This window comes from Hemiscyllium ocellatum, chromosome 24, assembly GCF_020745735.1.
Source record: "Hemiscyllium ocellatum isolate sHemOce1 chromosome 24, sHemOce1.pat.X.cur, whole genome shotgun sequence".
In the NCBI taxonomy this organism is placed as follows: Eukaryota; Metazoa; Chordata; class Chondrichthyes; order Orectolobiformes; family Hemiscylliidae; genus Hemiscyllium; species Hemiscyllium ocellatum.
In genome coordinates, this window is record NC_083424.1 from 20,008,815 (window position 1) to 20,028,930 (window position 20,116).

At 40.3% G+C, this 20,116-nt stretch overlaps 1 protein-coding gene across 1 annotated transcript in view; it reads left to right on the plus strand.

The window, feature by feature from the left end:
- The window catches only part of grk3 (G protein-coupled receptor kinase 3), a 279,830-nt gene that overhangs the window by 187,540 nt on the left and 72,174 nt on the right, over positions 1-20,116 (plus strand). The window contains exons 9-10 of the mRNA XM_060843555.1: positions 3,723-3,822; positions 16,260-16,338. Of these exons, the coding sequence (XP_060699538.1) occupies positions 3,723-3,822; positions 16,260-16,338 (179 nt within the window). The remainder of the gene's footprint in view (positions 1-3,722; positions 3,823-16,259; positions 16,339-20,116) is intronic.

Sequence of the window (20,116 nt, forward strand, 5' to 3'; positions counted from 1 at the left end):
TAAGTGTTTTTTGTGACTGGATAACATTCAAGCTGAAATTACTATTTACAGATTAATATGTTGGCTGGTGTGTATTAAATATAGGATAATACACAGGCCAAAGTGTTTTCTGCACTAAATGGTGCAGAGATCTGAGTGTATTACATTTAGGATAGTACACAATTCAGTGTGTCACTCACAGGATAACACACAAAATACCATATGCTGCAAAGCTGTTGCATACAGATCTTGACATGTTTTTCTCTCCAAGCAGCCTTGGCTAATGTTCATCTGAAGAGTAAAAAAAAATTGCTCATAGGCCTGGCACACACATGTGACTATTACCTTTCAATCAACTACTTCTGTGTGAACAAAAGCATAAAGGATGACGTACTTACAATTTTACAAACCGTGATCCTAGCTGTTACCCTCCCTACCCCATAATTCAAATCTTCTATTTAACAACTCAGTTAATATTGAAAACCAGCAAAGTTTGAACATCTATGAATTTTATGTAGAGGTATGATAAGAAGTTGAAGCTGACAATAGAACTCTATTATTGAACGCCAATTTTTAATTCAGAGTGTTAACTGAGCATTTGTCCTGAGGTACAGGCTTGTAATTTATATCAAGTTATTAACTGAAGAAAAATGGAATCCAGAATCCTGAAACACATTGCCACATTTTGTGAATAATCGTTTATGCAGAAATGAAACAGTCTCAGATTGAGCTGTATCCAGTACCTTATCTCATGGTGATCAGTAAGATTGAGCATGAGATACTTGTGCTGCTTTTTACACAGATACACTTTTTTTTTCCACATTAGATGGCAATTCCAAATGGATAATAAAGAGCTTAGTTGTGCGAGGCTAACTTGGAATAAGAAAGGGAAGAGAAAATTGAAAAATAATTAAAATACAATGAAAACCTGTTTTAGTCTCCATAGATTTAAACCAGAGGCATTGATGGGAATATCTAGAAGATTATCCTGAGTTTTCAGTTTAAAGAGTGAGAAGAAGGTTGGGAACATGGAGCATCGTGTGGTTCAACCTGAGGAGGTTCTTTGTCAGTGAGGCATTTGGACACCTGTTCTACCAGTTAAGGATGGTCACAATTCTGGTTAAAGTGCAAACTAATTTCAATATTTCCAGCCTGCTCCCTGAAAATCTTGTTAATTCGGTTTTATTTCCTGATTAACCGACAATAGTATCACCAGATTATGTCGCTAAAGTCCATGATTTTCTAAACTGTAGCATTTTTCCCATTATTGTTCATGACAATAAAACTGAATTAGCAACTCGAGTCCAGGTCTTCAGATTACCAGCAGTACAGACATGACTGAGCTAAGCCTATCCCTCCAACCAGTATTTCATCATAGGAAATTAGCTCTGAATCTATCCAGCATTGGATCAGCATTTGCACTAAGATAGGATTTGTATGGCAATGTCAGCCATATTCCTGAAAGTAAAATATTTAAGGATTCCAAAAGCTATTTAATAGCAACCAAGAGAGTTTGTGTATGGTAAGTGTCTGAGTGGGTGTGGTGATGGGATTAATACAAAGTGTGAGGTGGCGCTTGGGGTAAGCATGTAGATGGATGAGTGAGGTGGCAAGTGAGTGGGGTAAAGTAGCAAGTTGATGAATGAGTAAGTGGGAAGGTGTGCTGAGGGTGCGGGAGGTGAGTAAAAGGGTTAGGTGGATCGGATGTTGGGGGTGGTGTGGGGTGTTGGTAAGGTGTCTGTGGTGTTTGTGACTTAGTGGGTTATAGTTAGTCATGGGTTAGGGCACCTTTTTATGACTTGGTAATTTTCCTGGCTAACTATTAAAGTAACAGAGTCCGAATTCTCCAAAGAGAGTCTGCCTCATATTCAGATTTGGGAGGGTTCCAGATGCAGTGTAATTGCCCATCAGATGTTCAGACATCCTGATCAATTACTGCATAGTCAGTGTATCAGAACATTGAAGAGGTCCAGGCATACATCTTTCAGAGTGTGTCAGTCTCCGACTATCTGGAGATCAGAAGATCTGTGCCTATATTTATTTTTTAAATATCAACTGTGTTGCAACTAAATTAGATAATTTGTCCTGACAGAGAGAGGATTTCAATAGTAGCCTAGCATTTATCAATGAGACAGTATGAGCTATATAAAAATTGAAAACAGCTTGTGAATGAGTTTATAAAAAAAAATCAATTGTGCCTTTTTATAACCATTGACAGTGTGTCCTTTCATTAAAAGAATGAAGATGAATGTTTTTTTTCCTACTACACTTGGAAAGTTTGAAAAACTAAAATAAGGATGAAGGAGTTCATTCATCCAATTTGATTGAGGCTTATATAAAAACCACAATCCACCCAAGAACAACGTCCAAAATCTTTTAACAATTCCAGTGATAGTACCTCCATCACCATTCTCAGGGTAGTAATCCAAGTTTTAATCACACTTTTTTCTGTGAAAAATGCTTCCTGACAGCATTTATGATGTTCATTACCATTTTTTAACATCTATATTCCTTTGTCTTGCAATTGAGTTTGAATTTGAAATGGATTAATTACTGTTTCAGCTAGTTTCTTAAGATGTGTCTATATAATTATCTCCCTCATGTACAGTCTGTCAAAGCAGAATCAAGAAGTCGCTGCTCTGACACTAGGGATATAGCTGATTACAAACTTGAACCCATATTTTCACTGTTTCCCTTGTGCCTCAGTAGACTTATAGAATCAAAGCGATGTACAGCATGGAAACAGACCCTTCGGTCCAACTTATCCATGTTGACCAGATATCCTAAATTAATCTAGCCGCATTTGTCAGCATTGGCCATATCCCTCCAAACCTTTTAAATGTTGTAATTCTGTCCGCCTCTACCATTTCCTCTGGCAGCTCATTCCTTATACGCACCATTCTGTGAAAATGTTGCCCCTCAGGGCCCTTTTAAATGTTTCCTCTTTCACCTTCAATCTATGCCCTCAAGTTTGGACTCCCCCACCTCTAGGAAAAGACGTTGACTATTCACCCTATCCAGGTCTGTCATGAGTTTGCAAACTTCTACAAAGCCACTCCTCAGCCTCTGATGCTCCAGGGAAAATAGCCCCAGCCTATCCAGCTCAAATCCTCCAATCCAGGCAACAGTTTTGGAAATCTTTTCTGAACCTTTTTGTGCTTCACCGTGTCTCTCCTGTAGCAGGGAGACTATAACTGAATGCAGTATTCCAAAAGTAGCCTCACCGATGTCCTGTGCACTTGCAACATGACCTCCCAGCCAAAACAGAATGTATTATTCCAAGTGGAGCCTGACAAAAACACCAATAAGGTACATCATGATAATCTCAAGAATTTACTGCAATGTTAAACCTCAATAGTCTGCTGTTGAAGAGTGATTCAGCTCTGATGTTTCAGGCAATCCCGTTTTAAATCCAGCACAATCTCAGAAAGACCTCATGTCCTTTTTTACTTTTTTCTTTGGATGAGGGGAAGTAATCTTATTTTAATAATGTATTATCTTGTTCTAGGAGGGTTATGTTGGGTCATAACTGACGGCAATTTGCTTTTCTGTTGGATGTTCAGATGTTTTTACAAATAATGAAAAAAATTGATTGCAATCATGTTCTTCATCTCCTTCGCTTTCATTGTGTATCTGGCTGCCCAGCCTGAATCGCAGGTCCATACTATGACATGCACATTTTCTCTTGGTGAATCATACTGTGACCGTTTCTGTAATTATCCTGTTCTACTTGTGGTTTTCAGGTATGCCATGAAGTGTTTAGATAAAAAGCGAATCAAGATGAAACAGGGAGAAACGTTAGCCCTTAATGAGCGAATCATGTTGTCACTAGTCAGCACTGGGGTGAGTTCAGATGCAGTTTTATTTTTATAAGCATGTTGTTTGTAAAAGATGATACTTGTTTTGGAACTTGCCACTGGTGAATATAGTGGTAAACTCCACATCTTTCTTTCGCCAAATGTGAGTGTCACCTGCCCAGAAGCTTTGGAATTGTTCAGAATTTGTTGACTGCTGGTATTATGGAATTAAAACACTTCTGCATTCTATGCAGTGCCAAGTAATGATGTTCTTCCTACCTTTCTTGGTAATAAATCATTTGTAATGCATTAATCCCTTTTGTTGAATCCGACTTTGAATTTAGCGGAGGTTCTCATAGCGTTTTAAAACTCCCTTTATGAAACAAGCAGTTTGTATTTGACTCCACGAACTTCGTTCAACCATGTAACACACAGCCATGTTCACAGCAAAACCAAGACTATGCCCCTCATGCCTCAAGATCAAATAACAATGAGCTAACAATATCACATATTCCGAGTATGGTTATTTCTTGCTACTCATAATGTCAGCACTTCACCCAGGGCATTTTTAAACAAATGAGCGCAAGTATAGTTTTGTCAAGGGTGTATAACTGGAAAATGTGTAATGTTGCAATGCGCTGGTAAACAAAATAGTTCAGTGTGGACTGCAAATTATCTTGGATTGACCTAATCGGCTAGATGTTGATATAGCAAAATAATCTTTGGTGCAATAATTAGAGGTCATTAATTCAAAATCACTGGAAATATATTCTGGGGTAAGATAAGAGGACGTTTTTATATATGGTTGATTGTCAGAATCTGGGAAACACTACCTGATTCCATAAATAATTTAAATCCAGAGTTAGACAGGTATTTGAGGATGAGGAAATTGCTGTTTTACAGGCAAAAGGTCAGTGCATCAGACTAAACAGAAGCAATCTATCAAAGGCCTGATGGACCAAATGGCTTCCTTGTTGTATGTTTCTCTATTTCTCCAGGATTAGAAGTATTTTCTCACACATTTCCGGTGGAATGGTGGGACAAACTGAAAGATGAATATAACAAGCGTAGCGATATCATTGGCAAAATGACCTTGGCCTATGGTTTGGATGATGCATGTAACTGATATGTGGAGGGCACAAAAAATTAATTCATTCATCATCAATTTTCTATTTCTGTCCCAAAATCCTTTGGCCTGGTAAATAGACTAATAGTTTACAGCCAGCCTGTGCTGTAAAGCATCTCATCAGACCCTGGTTTGGCCTTCATCCATCTTCCACAGCAAGTCATATTGTATCAGACGCCTTGGAAGAGCCATTGGGAGTGGAAGCGTGAGTTAAGTTTCCTCTTCCCTTGGTGATGGAGAACCACTGTGATGCCCCAGATACTATCTTGACTGATAAATCAATTCCCCTTGGCGCAGAAAAGAGGTAATGGGACTTGATTGAGGTCTACAAAATCATGAGAGGTATAGACAGGGTGGATAGTAAGAAGCTTTTTCTTGGGCAGAGTGGTGGACTCACTTCCTAGGGGTTGCGAATTCAAAGTGAGAGGGGAAAGGTTTATGGGAGATATGTGTGGAACGTTCTTTACGCAGATGGTGGGTGCCTGGAAGACTTTCCAACAGAGGTGTTAAAGATGGGCACAAGAGCATTATTTAAGGTGTATCTAGACAGATACATGAATGGGCAGGGAGCAACAGGATACAGACTCTTAGAAAATAGACGACCGGTTTAGATAGAGGATCTGGAACAGGGCAGGCTTGGAAGTCCGAAGGGCCTGTTCCTGTGCTGTAATTTTTTTTGTTCTTTGTTCAAGGGGCATCAGAGCCTCCTCTCAAATTTCCATTGACAAAGCACAAGGCTGAAATGAGCAGACCTGTGACTATGAGCATTCCTATACAATGGTTTCTCATTTCAGTCCTGTCAGCCTCATCAACTCCGAGCCTTTCTTAAAAACACATGGTTCTAAAGGCATCCAATAGTGTCTCCGTTTCGAGACCCACTCAGCCTCAGCAGCATTCAACTCTCTTGGTGGAACTTCTAATACTCTTGTCATGTTGTCCAATTCATTGGCTCTCCAGTGTTGCAATCAACTCGGTGAAAGTGAGGCCTGCAGATGCTGGAGATTAATGTCAAGGGTTGGGGTCTGGATAAGCACAGCAGGTCAGGCAGCATCCGAGGAGCAGGAGAATCGACGTTTCGGGCAAAAGCCCTTCATCAGGAATGAGACTGTGAGCTGAGGGGGTGGTGAGATAATTGGGAAGGGGGTGAGGCTGGGGGGGAAGGTAGCTAGAGTGCGATAGGTAGATGGAGGTGGGGGTAATGGTGATAGGTCGGAGCGGAGGGTGAAGTGGATAGATGGGAAGGAAGATGGGCAGGTAGGACAGGTCATGAAGGCAGTGCCGAGTTGGAAGGTTGGAACTGAGATAAGGTGAGGTTAGGGGAAATGAAGAAACTGATGTAATCCACTTTGCCATGGGGTTGAATGGTCTCAAGGCTGAAAATGAGGTGTTCTTCCTCCAGGCGTCGGGTGATTAGGGATGGCAAAAGAGGAGGCCCAGGACATGCATGTCCTTGGTGGAGTGGGAGGGGAAGTTGAAGCGTTCAACCACAAGGTGGTGGGTTGGTTGGTGCGGGTGTCCTGGAGATGTTCTCTGAAGTGCTCTGTAAGTAGGTTTCCTGTCTTCCCAACGTAGAGGAGACCAAATCGGGAGCAACGGCGAGAGTAAATGACATGTGGAGGTGCAGGTAAAACTCTGATGGATGTGGAAGGCTCCATTGGGGCCTTGGAACTGAGGGGGGAGGTGTGGATGCAGGATTTACAATTCCTGCTGCGGCAGGGGGTGGTGCTGGGAGGGGACGGGGGGTTGGTGGGGTGCGTGGACCTGATGAGCGTTGCGGAGGGAATGGTCTTTACGGAAAGTGGATGGGGTTTTCAGGAAATATATCACTGGTGGTGGGGTCTGTTTCTCTATGGTGGAAATGGCTGAGGATGATGCAATGTATACGGAGGTTGGGGGGGTGGAAGGTGTGGACCAGGGCGGTTCTGTCCTTGTTGCGATTGAAGGGGTGGGGTTCAAAGGGTGGAAGTGCGGGAAGTGGAGGAGATGCACTGGAGGGTATCATTAACCTCCAATGTTGCAGTTTTGCCTGCCAGCTTGAACTGTGCAGCAAAGGAAACCTGTTAATTTAAGATTGTGACACCATGTAGACACCAGTGAAATAGATTAGATCGAAAGGTCCGTTTCAGTGCTGTACATCTCTATGACTCTCTGACCCTGATCGTCTCATACCATCAGTTATTTTCTATTTTTGGAAGATTCCATCCAATTTCCAAAGCTGTTCTGACCAAAAGTATTTATAATAAATTTATGTCCCTACATAGATTCCTGTAGCTGGTGCTGTGTCATATAGTACACCGATATGCATTTTCAGCAATTTTCAGTTCAAATAATTTTATTCACTATAACCCTGGTTTTTGTCTCACTTCTGAGGGAAATGGATCTGTTCTATTCACTGCATGGAGGCCCCTCATAACTGCATACAACTTAATTAAATCTCCATTCATGTTGCTTTTTTTCCAAAGTAAATAAGCTAACCAATCATTCCTAATAGCTAAAATTCTCCATTTCGAGCAATGCTCTTCTAAAATTACATTGTATCCTCTCTAAATCGATCACATCCTCCTGGTTTTGTGGCAACCAGAACTGGTTGTCATGTTCTGGCTATGGTCTGGCTGGTGGTTGTGCAGTTCAACATAAGCACCTCCTCTTATAGTCTGTGCCATGTATGGTTGTTTAATTTATGACTACTGAATTAAAATTTTCTCCGTACATTGTCAGATTTCTTAGTTATTAACTTTGGTATATTTAAATTCCTCTCTCCTTGATTCTAAAGTTATTTTGAATTACATATTGTGTAGCGAAAATGATTCACCAACTTCACTCAAAGGTCCTATTTACACTGTGATGAGCAGAGTGTGAGGAAGCACGTAATATTGGGCTAAAATGACTTAATACTGTCATCCAGAGAATTAATTTTGATGGCAAAGTCAGTGTCCACTGACCAACCTGTTAGAACCACTGGTGCTTTATATTTACTTGTGAAGCAGGACAAGAGTGCTTACGTCTGAAAAACAGCTGCTTGGCAACCGGGAGCTGTCGTTTGGCATGAGGGCTGGCCCTTAAAAAAATGTTAACACAGTCAGACTGAGTCAACATGTTTTTTGTGAAAGGCAGATCCTATTTGACTATAGAAGTTTGTGATGAATTAACAAGCAATGTAAATAAAGGGGAACCAGTGAGTATACTGTACTTTTTTAAAATTCGTTCATTGGATGAGGACGTCACTGGTTAGGCCAGCACTTATAGCTCATCCCTAATTGGCCAGAGGGCAGTTAAGAGTCAACCATAATGCTGTGGGTCTGGAGTCACACGTAGGCCAGACCAGGTAAGGATGGCAGTTTCCTTTCCTGGAGGACATTAATGAGCCAGATGGGTTTTTCCAACAATCAGCAATGGATTCATACTCCTCATTAGAGTCTTAATTCCAGATTTTTGTTGAATTCACATTCCACCATCTGCCATAGCGGAACTCGAACCCGGGTCCCCAGAACATGACTTGGGTCTCTCGATTAACAATCTAGCGATAATACTTAGACTTACTGATGACATTTAACAAGATACCACATCAAAGATCATGACACAAAATAAGAGTTGATGATGTAGGGGGCTAATATATTAAGGTAGGTAAAAAGAAGGACTGCAGCTGCTGGAAACCTGAGTCAAAATTAGAGTTGTGCTGGAAAAGCACAGCAGGTCAGGCAGCATCAGAGGGGCTGGAAAATCGATGTTTCGGGCAAAAGCCCTTCATCAGGCATAGAGGCAGGGTGCCTGCAGAGTGGGGAGACAAATGACTCTTTTCCCAGCACCACTCCAGTCTAGGTTAATATATTAACATTGTTAGATGGTTGACCGACAGGACGAAGGTGGTGGGGATAATCGTTCCTTTTTTGGTTTAGCTTTGATATGATGAGTGATGTGCCGTAGGGGTCAGTGTTGAGAACCTACCAAATGTATAGCTACTAAGTTTTTCAATGACACCAAGGCAGTTAAAAATTTAAGTTGTGAACAAAAGGGTCTTGATTTTTGATAAGATGTGGTTAAATGTAGAAATTTGTTGGGAACCACAGATTCCACCCCTGATCCTGTCTTACTCATTCCACAGAAGTGGGATTGGGTGTAAGCCAAGGTTCTTGTGTGTGTGATTCCTGGAGGCACCTGGCCATTCAAATGATCATATGTCTCTACTGCAAGATCTTGGAATGCTTGTAATAGGAACTCAGAGTTGGGAGATTAGACCAGTTAAAAGCAGATTAGTTTGCAGTGCTTTTATTTTGGATAGTGCCACTGTATCCCTGCAAAACATACAAACAATCTTCTCCATATTTAAATTACCACAAGAATACCTGACATCCCACCTTCCCCCATAGGATCCCTGACTCCCACTGCTAAAGGAAACTACTGTCCTACACCCAAAAGAGGATTCCCTATCTTGCAATCTTGCCTGCCATCCTGAATTGTACAGCAGAGGAGATCTATTAATCGCTACCTCCTGTAAGATCGTGACACCATGTGAATGGCAGACACCAGTGAAGTAGGCCCTGATTGCCTCAATCCATTTGGTATTTTGGTCTTGAGACTCATGCAACTGATAGAAGAATTAGAGGCCACGCTGTTTCCCCAGTCACCTATTGAACTCACAATCCAGACTAAAAATCAAAAATACAGGGAACGCTTACTAAAGATCAGGACATTGGAGCTGGGATTTCTGCTGGCTGCAGTCCTGACCCAGAGACAAAAGCTGCAGAAAAGGAATATAAATGGTGATATGAATGGACAAAAAAAAAGTGGATGGAATATAATGTGTGAAACTTGTCTATTTGGCAAGAAGCATTAAAACAGCATCTTATTTAAATGAAAGATTGCAGAACTCTGGGGTAGAAGGATCTGTGTGTACTGGTGCATAAAAACAAACCATTAGTACACAGGTATAGCATGTAATTAGGAAAGCAAGTGGAATATTGTCTATTGCATGGGATACCCAGTATAAAAGTAAGGATGTCTTACTGCAGTTTTATACAGCATTGGAGGCCTCGGCTGGAGTACTGAATACTGAAAAGAGTCCTTATTTAAAGAAGGATGTAAATGTGTTAGAAGCATTTCAGAGAAGGTTACCTTGACTGGTATCTGGAATGGTGAGGGTTATCCTATGGAAAGGATGAACAAACTGCACCTGTATCCATTGGAGTTTAGAAGATTGATGTTATTGAAATAAATGAGATCCTGACCAGGCTTAATCAGGTGAGTGCTGAAAGAATGTTTTCCTTTGTGGGCAAGATTTGAAGTCGGAAACCATTTAAAAATAATGGATCTTCCATTTAACACAGACATGCAGGTTCATAGCTCCATGAAAGGGGAGTCATAGATAGTTGGTATAGTGAAGGCAGCGTTTGGTATGCTTTCCTTTATTGGTCAGAATATTGAGTACAGGAGTTGGGAAGTCATGTTATAGCTATACAGGACATTGGTTAGGCCACTGTTGGAATATTGCGTGCAATTCTGGTCTCTTTCCTATCAGAAAGATGCTGTGAAACTTGAAATTGTTCAGAAAAGATTTACAAGAATATTGCCAGGGTTGGAGGATTTGAGCTATAGGGAGAGGTTGAATAGGTTAGGGCTGTTTTCCCTGGAACGCCTGAGGCTGAGGAGTGACCTTATAGTGGTTTATAAAATCATGGGGACATGGATAGGATAAATAGACAAAGTCAGCCATCCTCTTGTTAAATGGCAGAACAGCTAGAGGGGCCGATTGGCCTACTCCTGCTCCTAATTTTTATCTTCATAATGTTTGTATATAGTTTACTTCCAAAATAATTAATAGTGTAGTATTTAGGGAAGAGTTGGGACCAGGATCAGGCACTGTATAAACTTTATTTTTCAACATGTTCCAGATTCCAATTAAAAACAAATGCCTAGATAACAGCTAGACTTTCATATCACAGATGGTGCCTTACTGAGGTTCTTTTAGCCAACAAAATGAGTGAATATGTAATTGAAATTAATCAAGTCCTAATTTGCATATTTTCAAATTTGTGTATATTTTTGTGGTGCACCACTAAAGACGGTGTTTCATATTTATTTTCCAGTCCTGGTTTTCAAAGTGTTAATGAGCTGACCTGGTGACTGATTTGTGCAGGCACTGGCTACGATTGTAGATGACAGTATGATTGTCGCATTGCTGCTGTGCTAAGTGTCGTGCTTTATTGCTCCACTGCAGTAAGCTGTATCATTGGTAACAAAGTGATTCTGTAAACCTTTTAGTAGCTAGCATCAGGTGTGATCAAATTGTTTCCTATAATTATGTAAAAGTAAATGATATAAGAAAATAAATTAAATTCGTGTGGTTTTTTTTCGGAATCACCAAGCAAAAGGTGAGCCATGATGGATTATTGCGTGAGCTCATGTTTAATAAAAGTGAGACGGTCTCAACAAATTTATTCGTATTTCATTAATGAAGCTATTTTAAAGTGGTTGGAATCCTCAGTTAATCAGGGAAGAACAATGTTTTGTGCAGACACAATATCACTTTTGTGTGCAATTGCATTTTTAATTAATGTAACAGAAAGAAAGGAATGAAAATTGTGACCTCAGAGACCCGACAGTTTTCCATTTCTCCTTTTGGTTGTAAACTCTCTTTGATAAGAAGGTTCCTGGCTCTCTTCAAGACAGCAACTGTTTGCTGGTATCCAATTCCTCATGTGCATTGTCCAGAAGACTGTCATTCATAAATGAACCTTAAAAGCCTTTGGCTATAAACTATCAGGAGCCGAATTCTAATGTTTTCATGTGTAGCCACTGCACAGCAATCAGTTCATGAACTAAATAACAGAGAAAGAATGACCACGCATTTATTGCTTCCTCCACTGAAGATATGCAAAGGTTATGATTCTGCTTATTTGATAGCCTTTCTATTTGTTAACAAAAAATCTGAAAAATTAATAGGTGATTTCAGCAAATATTGGTACACCAATAATGTATGACCAAAAGTGAACTGATTAGATTAAGATGCAGACCACTTTTCTGAAGCATTCATTAATATTGGTAGCCAGGGCATATTATTGTGGATTATTTCAGGTATACGTCAAAATAATACCACCTGAAAGAACAGACAGTATCTTGTTTTAACATCTCATCCTAAGGTGGCACTTTCCAACAGTGCAGTATTCCTTCAGTTCTATGCTGATTTTTGTACTTATGTCTCTGAAGTGAGACTTGAAGCACAGCCTTATGAGTCAGAAGTGAGACTGCTGCCAAATGAGTTGTGACTGAAAGAACGAAAAAAGATGAAAAATATCCATACATCTGTTGGAACCTGCTGCTGGTAAATGTACTATGTCATAACTAATTGTATGTTTTGACTTGTTTGAGTAAATTGGGGTAGAATAGGGGAATTAAATAGTAACACTTTCTGGATGTGAGTGATGTGACACTGGTTGTCGAGAAAGAAGAACCAATGCTTCAGCAACTGTGTCTCAAGTAGACAGAAGATTCTATCTGTAAAATATTTTTAAAAGTTTTTGCAGTACAGTCACTCCTGTAATATAAAAAATACAGCAATCACACTTTACGTTCCCACAAATAGCAATGTGATATTGATCAGTAAACAGTTTTTGTGAAGTTGATTGAAGGATAGATCTAAGATAAGCCATGAGTGATAATTCCCTTCCCCTCAAAATAGTGCCAGGGGATCCTTGCTGTGCATCTTAAATTGAGGCCCCATCTACATTGTCATGTGCACCATGAGCACCTTATCTAAGTGCACTACTCCCTCATATGACACTTAAGTGTCAGCTTTGATTTTTGTGCTCAAGTGCTGAGGTAGGACCTATACCCACAACCTTGTGACTCTGAGGTTGTGAGAGTGTTAACAGGTGAGCCATGGTTGAAGTGACACCAGTTGCACATATGAAGTAGGAACAGGCTACTCATCCCCTTGAGCCTGCTCTACCATTCAAAAAGCTTTGATTACAAAAAGATTTGATTACATTTCACCTTCCTGCCTACTCCCCATCACATCCAATCTGCACCAAGTGGACTGCAGTGGTTCAGCAAGAGATTACCACCTCCTCCTCAAGGGCAACTAGGGATGGGCAATAAATGCTGATCCAACCAGCAATGCCCACATCCCATGGATGAATAGAAATATTCATGAGATTTTGGTGCTTTGCACTAGTGCTATTTTGCGCATGTAAGTATGGGCAGTGCTGATTGGTTTTTTTGATCATTGGGAACGTGGGCCTTGTGAATTCAACAGCAGATAACTTAATTTTAGTGACTTTCATTATGGCATGGGGGTTCCTTACTCCTTTGACTTTTAAAGATTCAGTAACTCAAGATGGCTTGCCTCTTTTCTCGTCTTGTTGGTCTTCACAGTCGAATTTCGTGTTTTTTTTGTTTGGTTGTGAAACTAATGGACAACTTTGTAATATAGAATAATACTATGCTGTGTTCCATTTTCCTTTCTCATTTGCACATCTGCAGACGCCCAGCTCTATATTTTTCATATCACTGTCCAATCTTATATTATTACAAGATAATATTGTGAGTGACAGACATAATTAGGCATTTTATCGTTATACGCAGGACAAGTATATAAGTTCTTATGTGTAAAATCTGTTCTTCTCCAACATCTCACTGTTGTTTTCTTGATAACATATGTGTTCCACGATTTCTACACTTGAATATGTTGTACACAACCAATTTTTTCTTTTTCAATAATTATGCCAATCAACTAGGCAATGGCAATAGCATAATTTATTAGTATTTTAGCACATTGCTGCAAAGTTTTAATAATAATGCAAAGGTTTGTTCATAGGTTGGAGGGCAGCAGAACTCTGTTGTTGGGAATATTTGCACAAAGTATAAAGACTGTATCTTTATTTTTCTGGAATTTTATGATTCTGGACTGAAATAGGAAAAGAACTCCTGTTTCTCAAAACCCAAAGCACAACCAGTTATAATCTCAGTTTAGATTAGATTAGATTACCTACAGTGTTGAAACAGGCCCTTCGGCCCAACAAGTCCACACTGACCTTCCGAAGAGCAACCCACCCAGACCTATTCCCCTACATTTACTCCTTCACCTAACACTACGGGCAATTTAGCATGGTCATTTCACCTAACCTGCACATTTTTGGAATGTGGGAGGAAACCAGAGCACCCGGAGGACACCCATGCAGACACGGGGAGAACGTGCAAACTCCACACAGACAGTTGTCTGAGGCAGGAATTGAACCCAGGTCTCTGGCGCTGTGAGTTAGCAGTGCTAACCACTGTGCCATCGTGCCACACGTATATTGAAAAAAACCTGGATTGTTTGTTAAGTCTCTCATCGTTTAGAATGAACATGTTGGTTTCAGTTCTTTCATATGTAACTCCCAGGACATTTAAAAGTTACATTCTCAAGTGAATTTTAACAATTGGTTTCATGTCACCCCAGATTTAAGGTGTAAGCTGCCCTGTGTGAGACTGTGCCACAATGGTCAGACTGATTTTAATCTAAAAAATGGATTTACAGAATCTTACACGGACTTATGCAGTTTTTGAGCAATGTAAAATGTAATTCTGCAAGTACAATTTCATCCCAGAAACTTATATGTGTATGTGTGCATGTGGGTGTGAGAGAGGGTTGGGGGGCGGGGGTAACGAGTGTGTATGAGAGAGTGCATGTATGTGTGTGAGTGAGAGTGTAAAAGGGTATAGGTCAGTGAGAGGGTACATGTGAGAGTGTGGGATCTTCAAGATTTCTGAGCTGATTTCTACAAAATTCAGTTTCAGTGAAACTAACTGTGATGCACATTAGCTCTGTGTCATTAATGTGGAAAGCATGAGATAGTTAAAGCTTTGTTCCTTTGCTGTGTCCTCAACATGTAGGTCTCTGCAAAACTCTTGAAAGGATTAAACAATTAGACTGGTATGCTGATGGAGTCAAAAACAGCAGATCCCTAGATACTGGGAATCTTTATTCTAGCTTCAGATAATCGTTGCATGTTGAAGCCTCTCCCATGGATGCCCTGAGGCTTTTCATTTATGCCATGAAATGGTCAGATTGCAACTGACATTTATGTGGCTCCAGCCTCACACTGTGCAGCCACCTCTTCTCATCGCCAAGGTTCAAAAACAGCACGGAAGCCACATGACGTTTTTAACAAAGAATAGCCAGCATGGACACAGCAGAGCATATGATGACCTTCTATACTGGAACCATCTATGATTTCATTGTTGCCAATTTTGCAGCCTTAATTGGCATCCTGTTACTTGACAGGTTGCTATCACTGTACAGAAACTGTGTCCAGCAAACTGGGAAGTGGCAGGAACCTTGTCGGGAACCAGCCTGATGTGTACTTTTTCTGATTTTGCCGCGCCCCTTGCCTCAAAGTTCACTTCCAAGTGTTTGTTTAAAACCTCTAATAAAACATAAACGGGAGAAGGTCTGTCTTCAGCCATTGCTAAAATGGCACAGAGTGCTTGATATTTTACAATAACATTATGAATTATGGTATGATGTTCAGCAGCAGACAATGCTATCAGACTAGTCTACATTGAAACATGTACAGACACCCAACAATTCCATGCCACACCCCAAGTCTTCACTCGGTGTTCAGATGTTTCTTTGCTGCATGGTAAACATGTTGATCCAGTTTAGCACATTACTCCCATACATCATGATGCAATTGTATTTCACATTTGTTTTGCCCTCAATGTTTTGTTTATTTCAACTCGCCCATCATGGGTGATACAACATAGTTCCTAATCCACAAATGCTCTTTTCTTTATGTAGTGTTTTAGTGCTCAGGCTGTGTTATTTGTCCTTTATCTGAAAAAGTGTAATATCTAAAATTGCAGCATCAAAGTGAAGAAGAACTGGACCACATCAATTCAGAAAATAAATATTTGATTTGATACTTGTAACTTGATGAATTGAGCAATTGTTTGATAGGGCTCAAGGGTGATTTTATCTATGTTTTACCAATAGGGTTCTTCAAAACAATTTTATGTCCACATAAAATAGTAGGTTGATTGTTATTGTCGCCAAGTCTCCTCAATGTATCTGGTTTGTCCAACTGAGAAGGTGGGGAGGAAAGCCTTGGTTAAGTGTCACTAAGAAGAAATGCAACTGACCTAAAATAATGAAGTAAAAGAAACAAGTAGTATGTAGACTTATTGATTTTTATCTTATGGCATCCCTAGGAGAATTTTACTTAACAAATGAAATTTAATTTTAACGTTTTACTGCAAACTAAAGAGGCTGAAGGATAATTCTCTCCTTAATTTTATTACTGAGAATGTGTTTTGCTGCACTGTGTGACAAGCTATCTGATCACTTATTTGTTGCCTCTTGTTGTCACTTCTTTCTGCAGGACTGTCCATTTATAGTCTGTATGACATATGCCTTCCATACTCCTGACAAACTATGCTTTATTCTTGATCTGATGAACGGTAAGTTATTTTGATCATTGTGCACAGGAATGACTCTCAGATTAGATCCATAGGAGAGATGAGTTAAGACACTGTTTTTGTCTAGATGAGTACATCTCTGTTTTCATGTTTAATTTTTTATTTATGTAATTCAGTGAATGTTAAAAACTCCCTGTATTCTTAACTGCTGTATTTTTTATGATCATCTATTTTAAATGAATTGGTGCCCATCTCGGCTGTATGTCAGCATCAAACCTGATTAGATTGTATTTGGCACAATTAGATGAACAACAAAGCTTACCCTGCACTTGTCCCATCCAAAAGAGCAAAGCTAGAATTAGAGTAAATCTCTTTTTTTATTGTCCCATGAAACACATTAAGATTAGTATATATGGAAAATATCGCAGATGCTGGAAATCAGAAAGAACCACATAATACCAGGGAAACTCATCGGGTCTGGCAGCATCTGTGGGGAAAGAAGCAGAGGGAACATTTCGAGTCCAGCATGGCTCTTGTTCAGAACTTCTCATAACTTTTTAAAGAGATTCAGACCCATTTGAACAAAACAAGACAGACCTGTCACTTCCTGAAAGGCGGAGATGGGTACTGCAGATGCTGGAGATTAGAGTCAAGATTAGAGTGGTGCTGGAAAAGCACTGCAGGTCAGGCAGTATCCGAGAAGCAGTAGAGTCGATTTTCGGGCAAAAGCCCTCATCATCTGAGAGTTTGTGACTTTGCTTTTTGTTATTCATCTTAGCAATGTATCAAAAGGTGACAATATTTACTCTTCTGCTTGCTGGTGAAAAAAATGAACAGTTTTGCCATTAAAATGACTCCGTTAATGAGTACAGCATTCCAAATAAGAAAACCTGTTTGGAAGAGGGAAAGTTGTTTTATCACCCAGTACATTCCTGACGCATACGGAACATTGTAATATTGCCCTGCTTCAATCAGCAAGTTCATATCATTCTTGTTGAATTAATAAAGTATCCATCTCCTTTTTGAATTTTTATGCATTAATTTCACTAGATGTTGTGTGTTCCAGAAGTTTAAAAGCGTATAATTGGAAAGGTTCACCTAAAACACAATGTACTAATATTTATGTGTAGCATTCTATACCACTATGAATCCAAAACTGGCAATTATGCACTTGCGCACACACACATAAAGACAGTGTAATCAGATGAAGAATTGAACTTTGTTAAAATTTCTCTTTAAATGTGAACTTATTAATTATTTCATTCCTCAATTTCTCATTTGTTCTCTTAGAGATGTTATGTCTTGATGGGTTACATTTCAGCAAGTATTGATGGCCTTTCAGTACTTTGCACAAAACAAGTAGACAGTGAATAATAATATAGTATTCAATCATGAAGGAACGAGAGCCAAACTGATCCTTGCATGGCACTGTGCCTGTTTGTCCGAGATCACTGGTCACTACATAGCACTACACTTACTTTTTCTCTGACCTAATTTGGGGGAACGGAGGCTGAGTGCTGAACCAGTTGTTGGCCCAGCTGGGGTTAGTGTTTATTCGGAACTCGGAGGTCAACCTGAGCATTCGTGGTTTTGTGGTTTGTGAATTTGCTCACTCCTGCTATGAATGTCCACTTTTACTTAAGATTATAAATAAATTCAAACAAGAACACAGCCCATTCAACAGTTTCGTCAATGTTATGGTTTGGCACCCTTCCATTTGTGAGAGTGATGGGAATGTAGACTCCGCATTTAGATGTGATGAGGTGAGAAATTATCCATTTCTGTTTCCCTTTCCTCTAGCTACTCATTTAAGCTGATCTAAGCTTTGACATGGATGGTGAATTCTACAACTGCACAAACCTCTGTATTAAAAACAATTCTCTTTGCTGTTCAGCTGTTAACCTTATCCAATAGTATGAGAAGTTTGCTCCCTATGTGGATGAGGAAAAGGATGCGGGGTGGGTGAGCCAGCTGACCACCATGGTGGAGAAGGCAGTTCAAGAACGGGGAGCAAAAAGACTAGTGGTAGTTATAGGGGATTCTATAAATTAGGGGATAGATAGTATAATTTGCAAGCTGGACCAGGAGTCCCGCATGGTGTGTTGCCTGCCTGGTGCCAGGGTGCAGGACATGTCTGAAAATGTGTTGCTGGTTAAAGCACAGCAGGTTAGGCAGCATCCAAGGAATAGGAAATTCGACGTTTCGGGCATAAGCCCTTCATCAGGAAGGGCTTATGCCCGATACGTTGAATTTCCTATTCCTTGGATGCTGCCTAACCTGTTGTGCTTTAACCAGCAACACATTTTCAGCTGCAGGACATGTCTGACCAGTTTGAAAGGATATTGGAGTGGGAGAGGGAGGATCCAGTTGTTGTGGTCCACATTGGGACAAACAATATAGGCAAGGTTGGGATGGAGGACCTGTTTAGGGATTTTCAAGCATGAGGAATGAAGTTAAGGAACAGGCCCTCGAAGGTCATAATCTCCGGATTACTGTCCGAGCCACGTGCAAATTAGCTTAAGGATAAGAAAATTAGGGAAGTAAACACATGGCTAACGGATTGCTGTGGGAAGGAGGTGTTCCATTTCATGAGGCATTGGCATCAGTTTTGGAACTGGGAGGATCTGTAACGATGGGATGATCTCCCCTTGAGCTGATCTGGAAACAGTGTTCTAGCGAAAAGGATAAATAGGGTGGTCAGTAGGACTTTAAATTAATGAATCAGGGGAAAGGGAAAGGGAAAACGGCAGGAAGTATGATGGTAAATAAAAAGGAAAGCAGCAGATTAGCATGTGTGCAGGGGTGTTTAAGTACAAGGCAGACTATGAAAGCAGTAAAAAGCAAGGATAGCTCAGGAGATATTATTAGAGATATTAGAAATCATGAGGGCAAGAAAACTAGCATAAGGGCACTTTACCTGAATGTTCGTAGCATTCATAACAAGTTCGATGAGTTAACAGCACAAAATATCGCGAATGGCTACTATGATTTAATAGCCATTATGGAGACTTGGTTACAGGATGGTCACAACTGGGAGTTAAATCTCCAGGGGTATCAGACTATTCGGAAGGACAGACAGGAAGGTAAAAGAGGTAGTGCACCTCTGATATTCAAGGACAACGTCAAGGTGGTGCTAAGAGATGGAATACAATGTTAATGAATGTAAAGTCATCCATTTTGATAGATGTAACAATAAAAAGGATTATTACTTGAAGGGTAAAAAGTTGCAGCATGCTGCTGTGCAGAGGGACCTGAGTGTTCTTGTGCATGAGTCACAGGAGATTGGTCTGCAGGTGCAACAAGTAATTAGGAAGGCAAATCGAATTTTGTCCATTATTGCGAAAGGATTGAGTTTAAATGCAGGGAGGTTATGTTGCAGCTGTACAGAGTGCTGGTGAGGCCACACCTGGAATACTGTGTGCAGTTGCGGTCTCCTTACTTGAGAAAAGATGTAATAGCACTAGAGGGGGCACAGAGGAGGTTCACTCGGTTGATTCCCGAGTTGAGAGGGGTTGGCTTATGAGGAGAGGCTGAGTCAATCGGGATTATATTCTTTGGGATTCAGAAGAATGAGGGGGGACCTTTATAGAAATGTACAAAATTATGAAGGGAATAGATAAGGTAGAAGGAGAGAGGATGTTTCCACTGGCAGGTGAAACGAGGACATGAGGGCACAGCCTCAAGATTAGAGGGGTCAGATTTAGGAGTGAATTGCGAAGGAACGTCTTCACCTAGAGGGTTGTAAATCTATGGAATCCCTTGCCCATTGAAGTAGTTGACGCTACTTCAGTAAAAGCATTTAGAGCTAAGGTAGATTTGT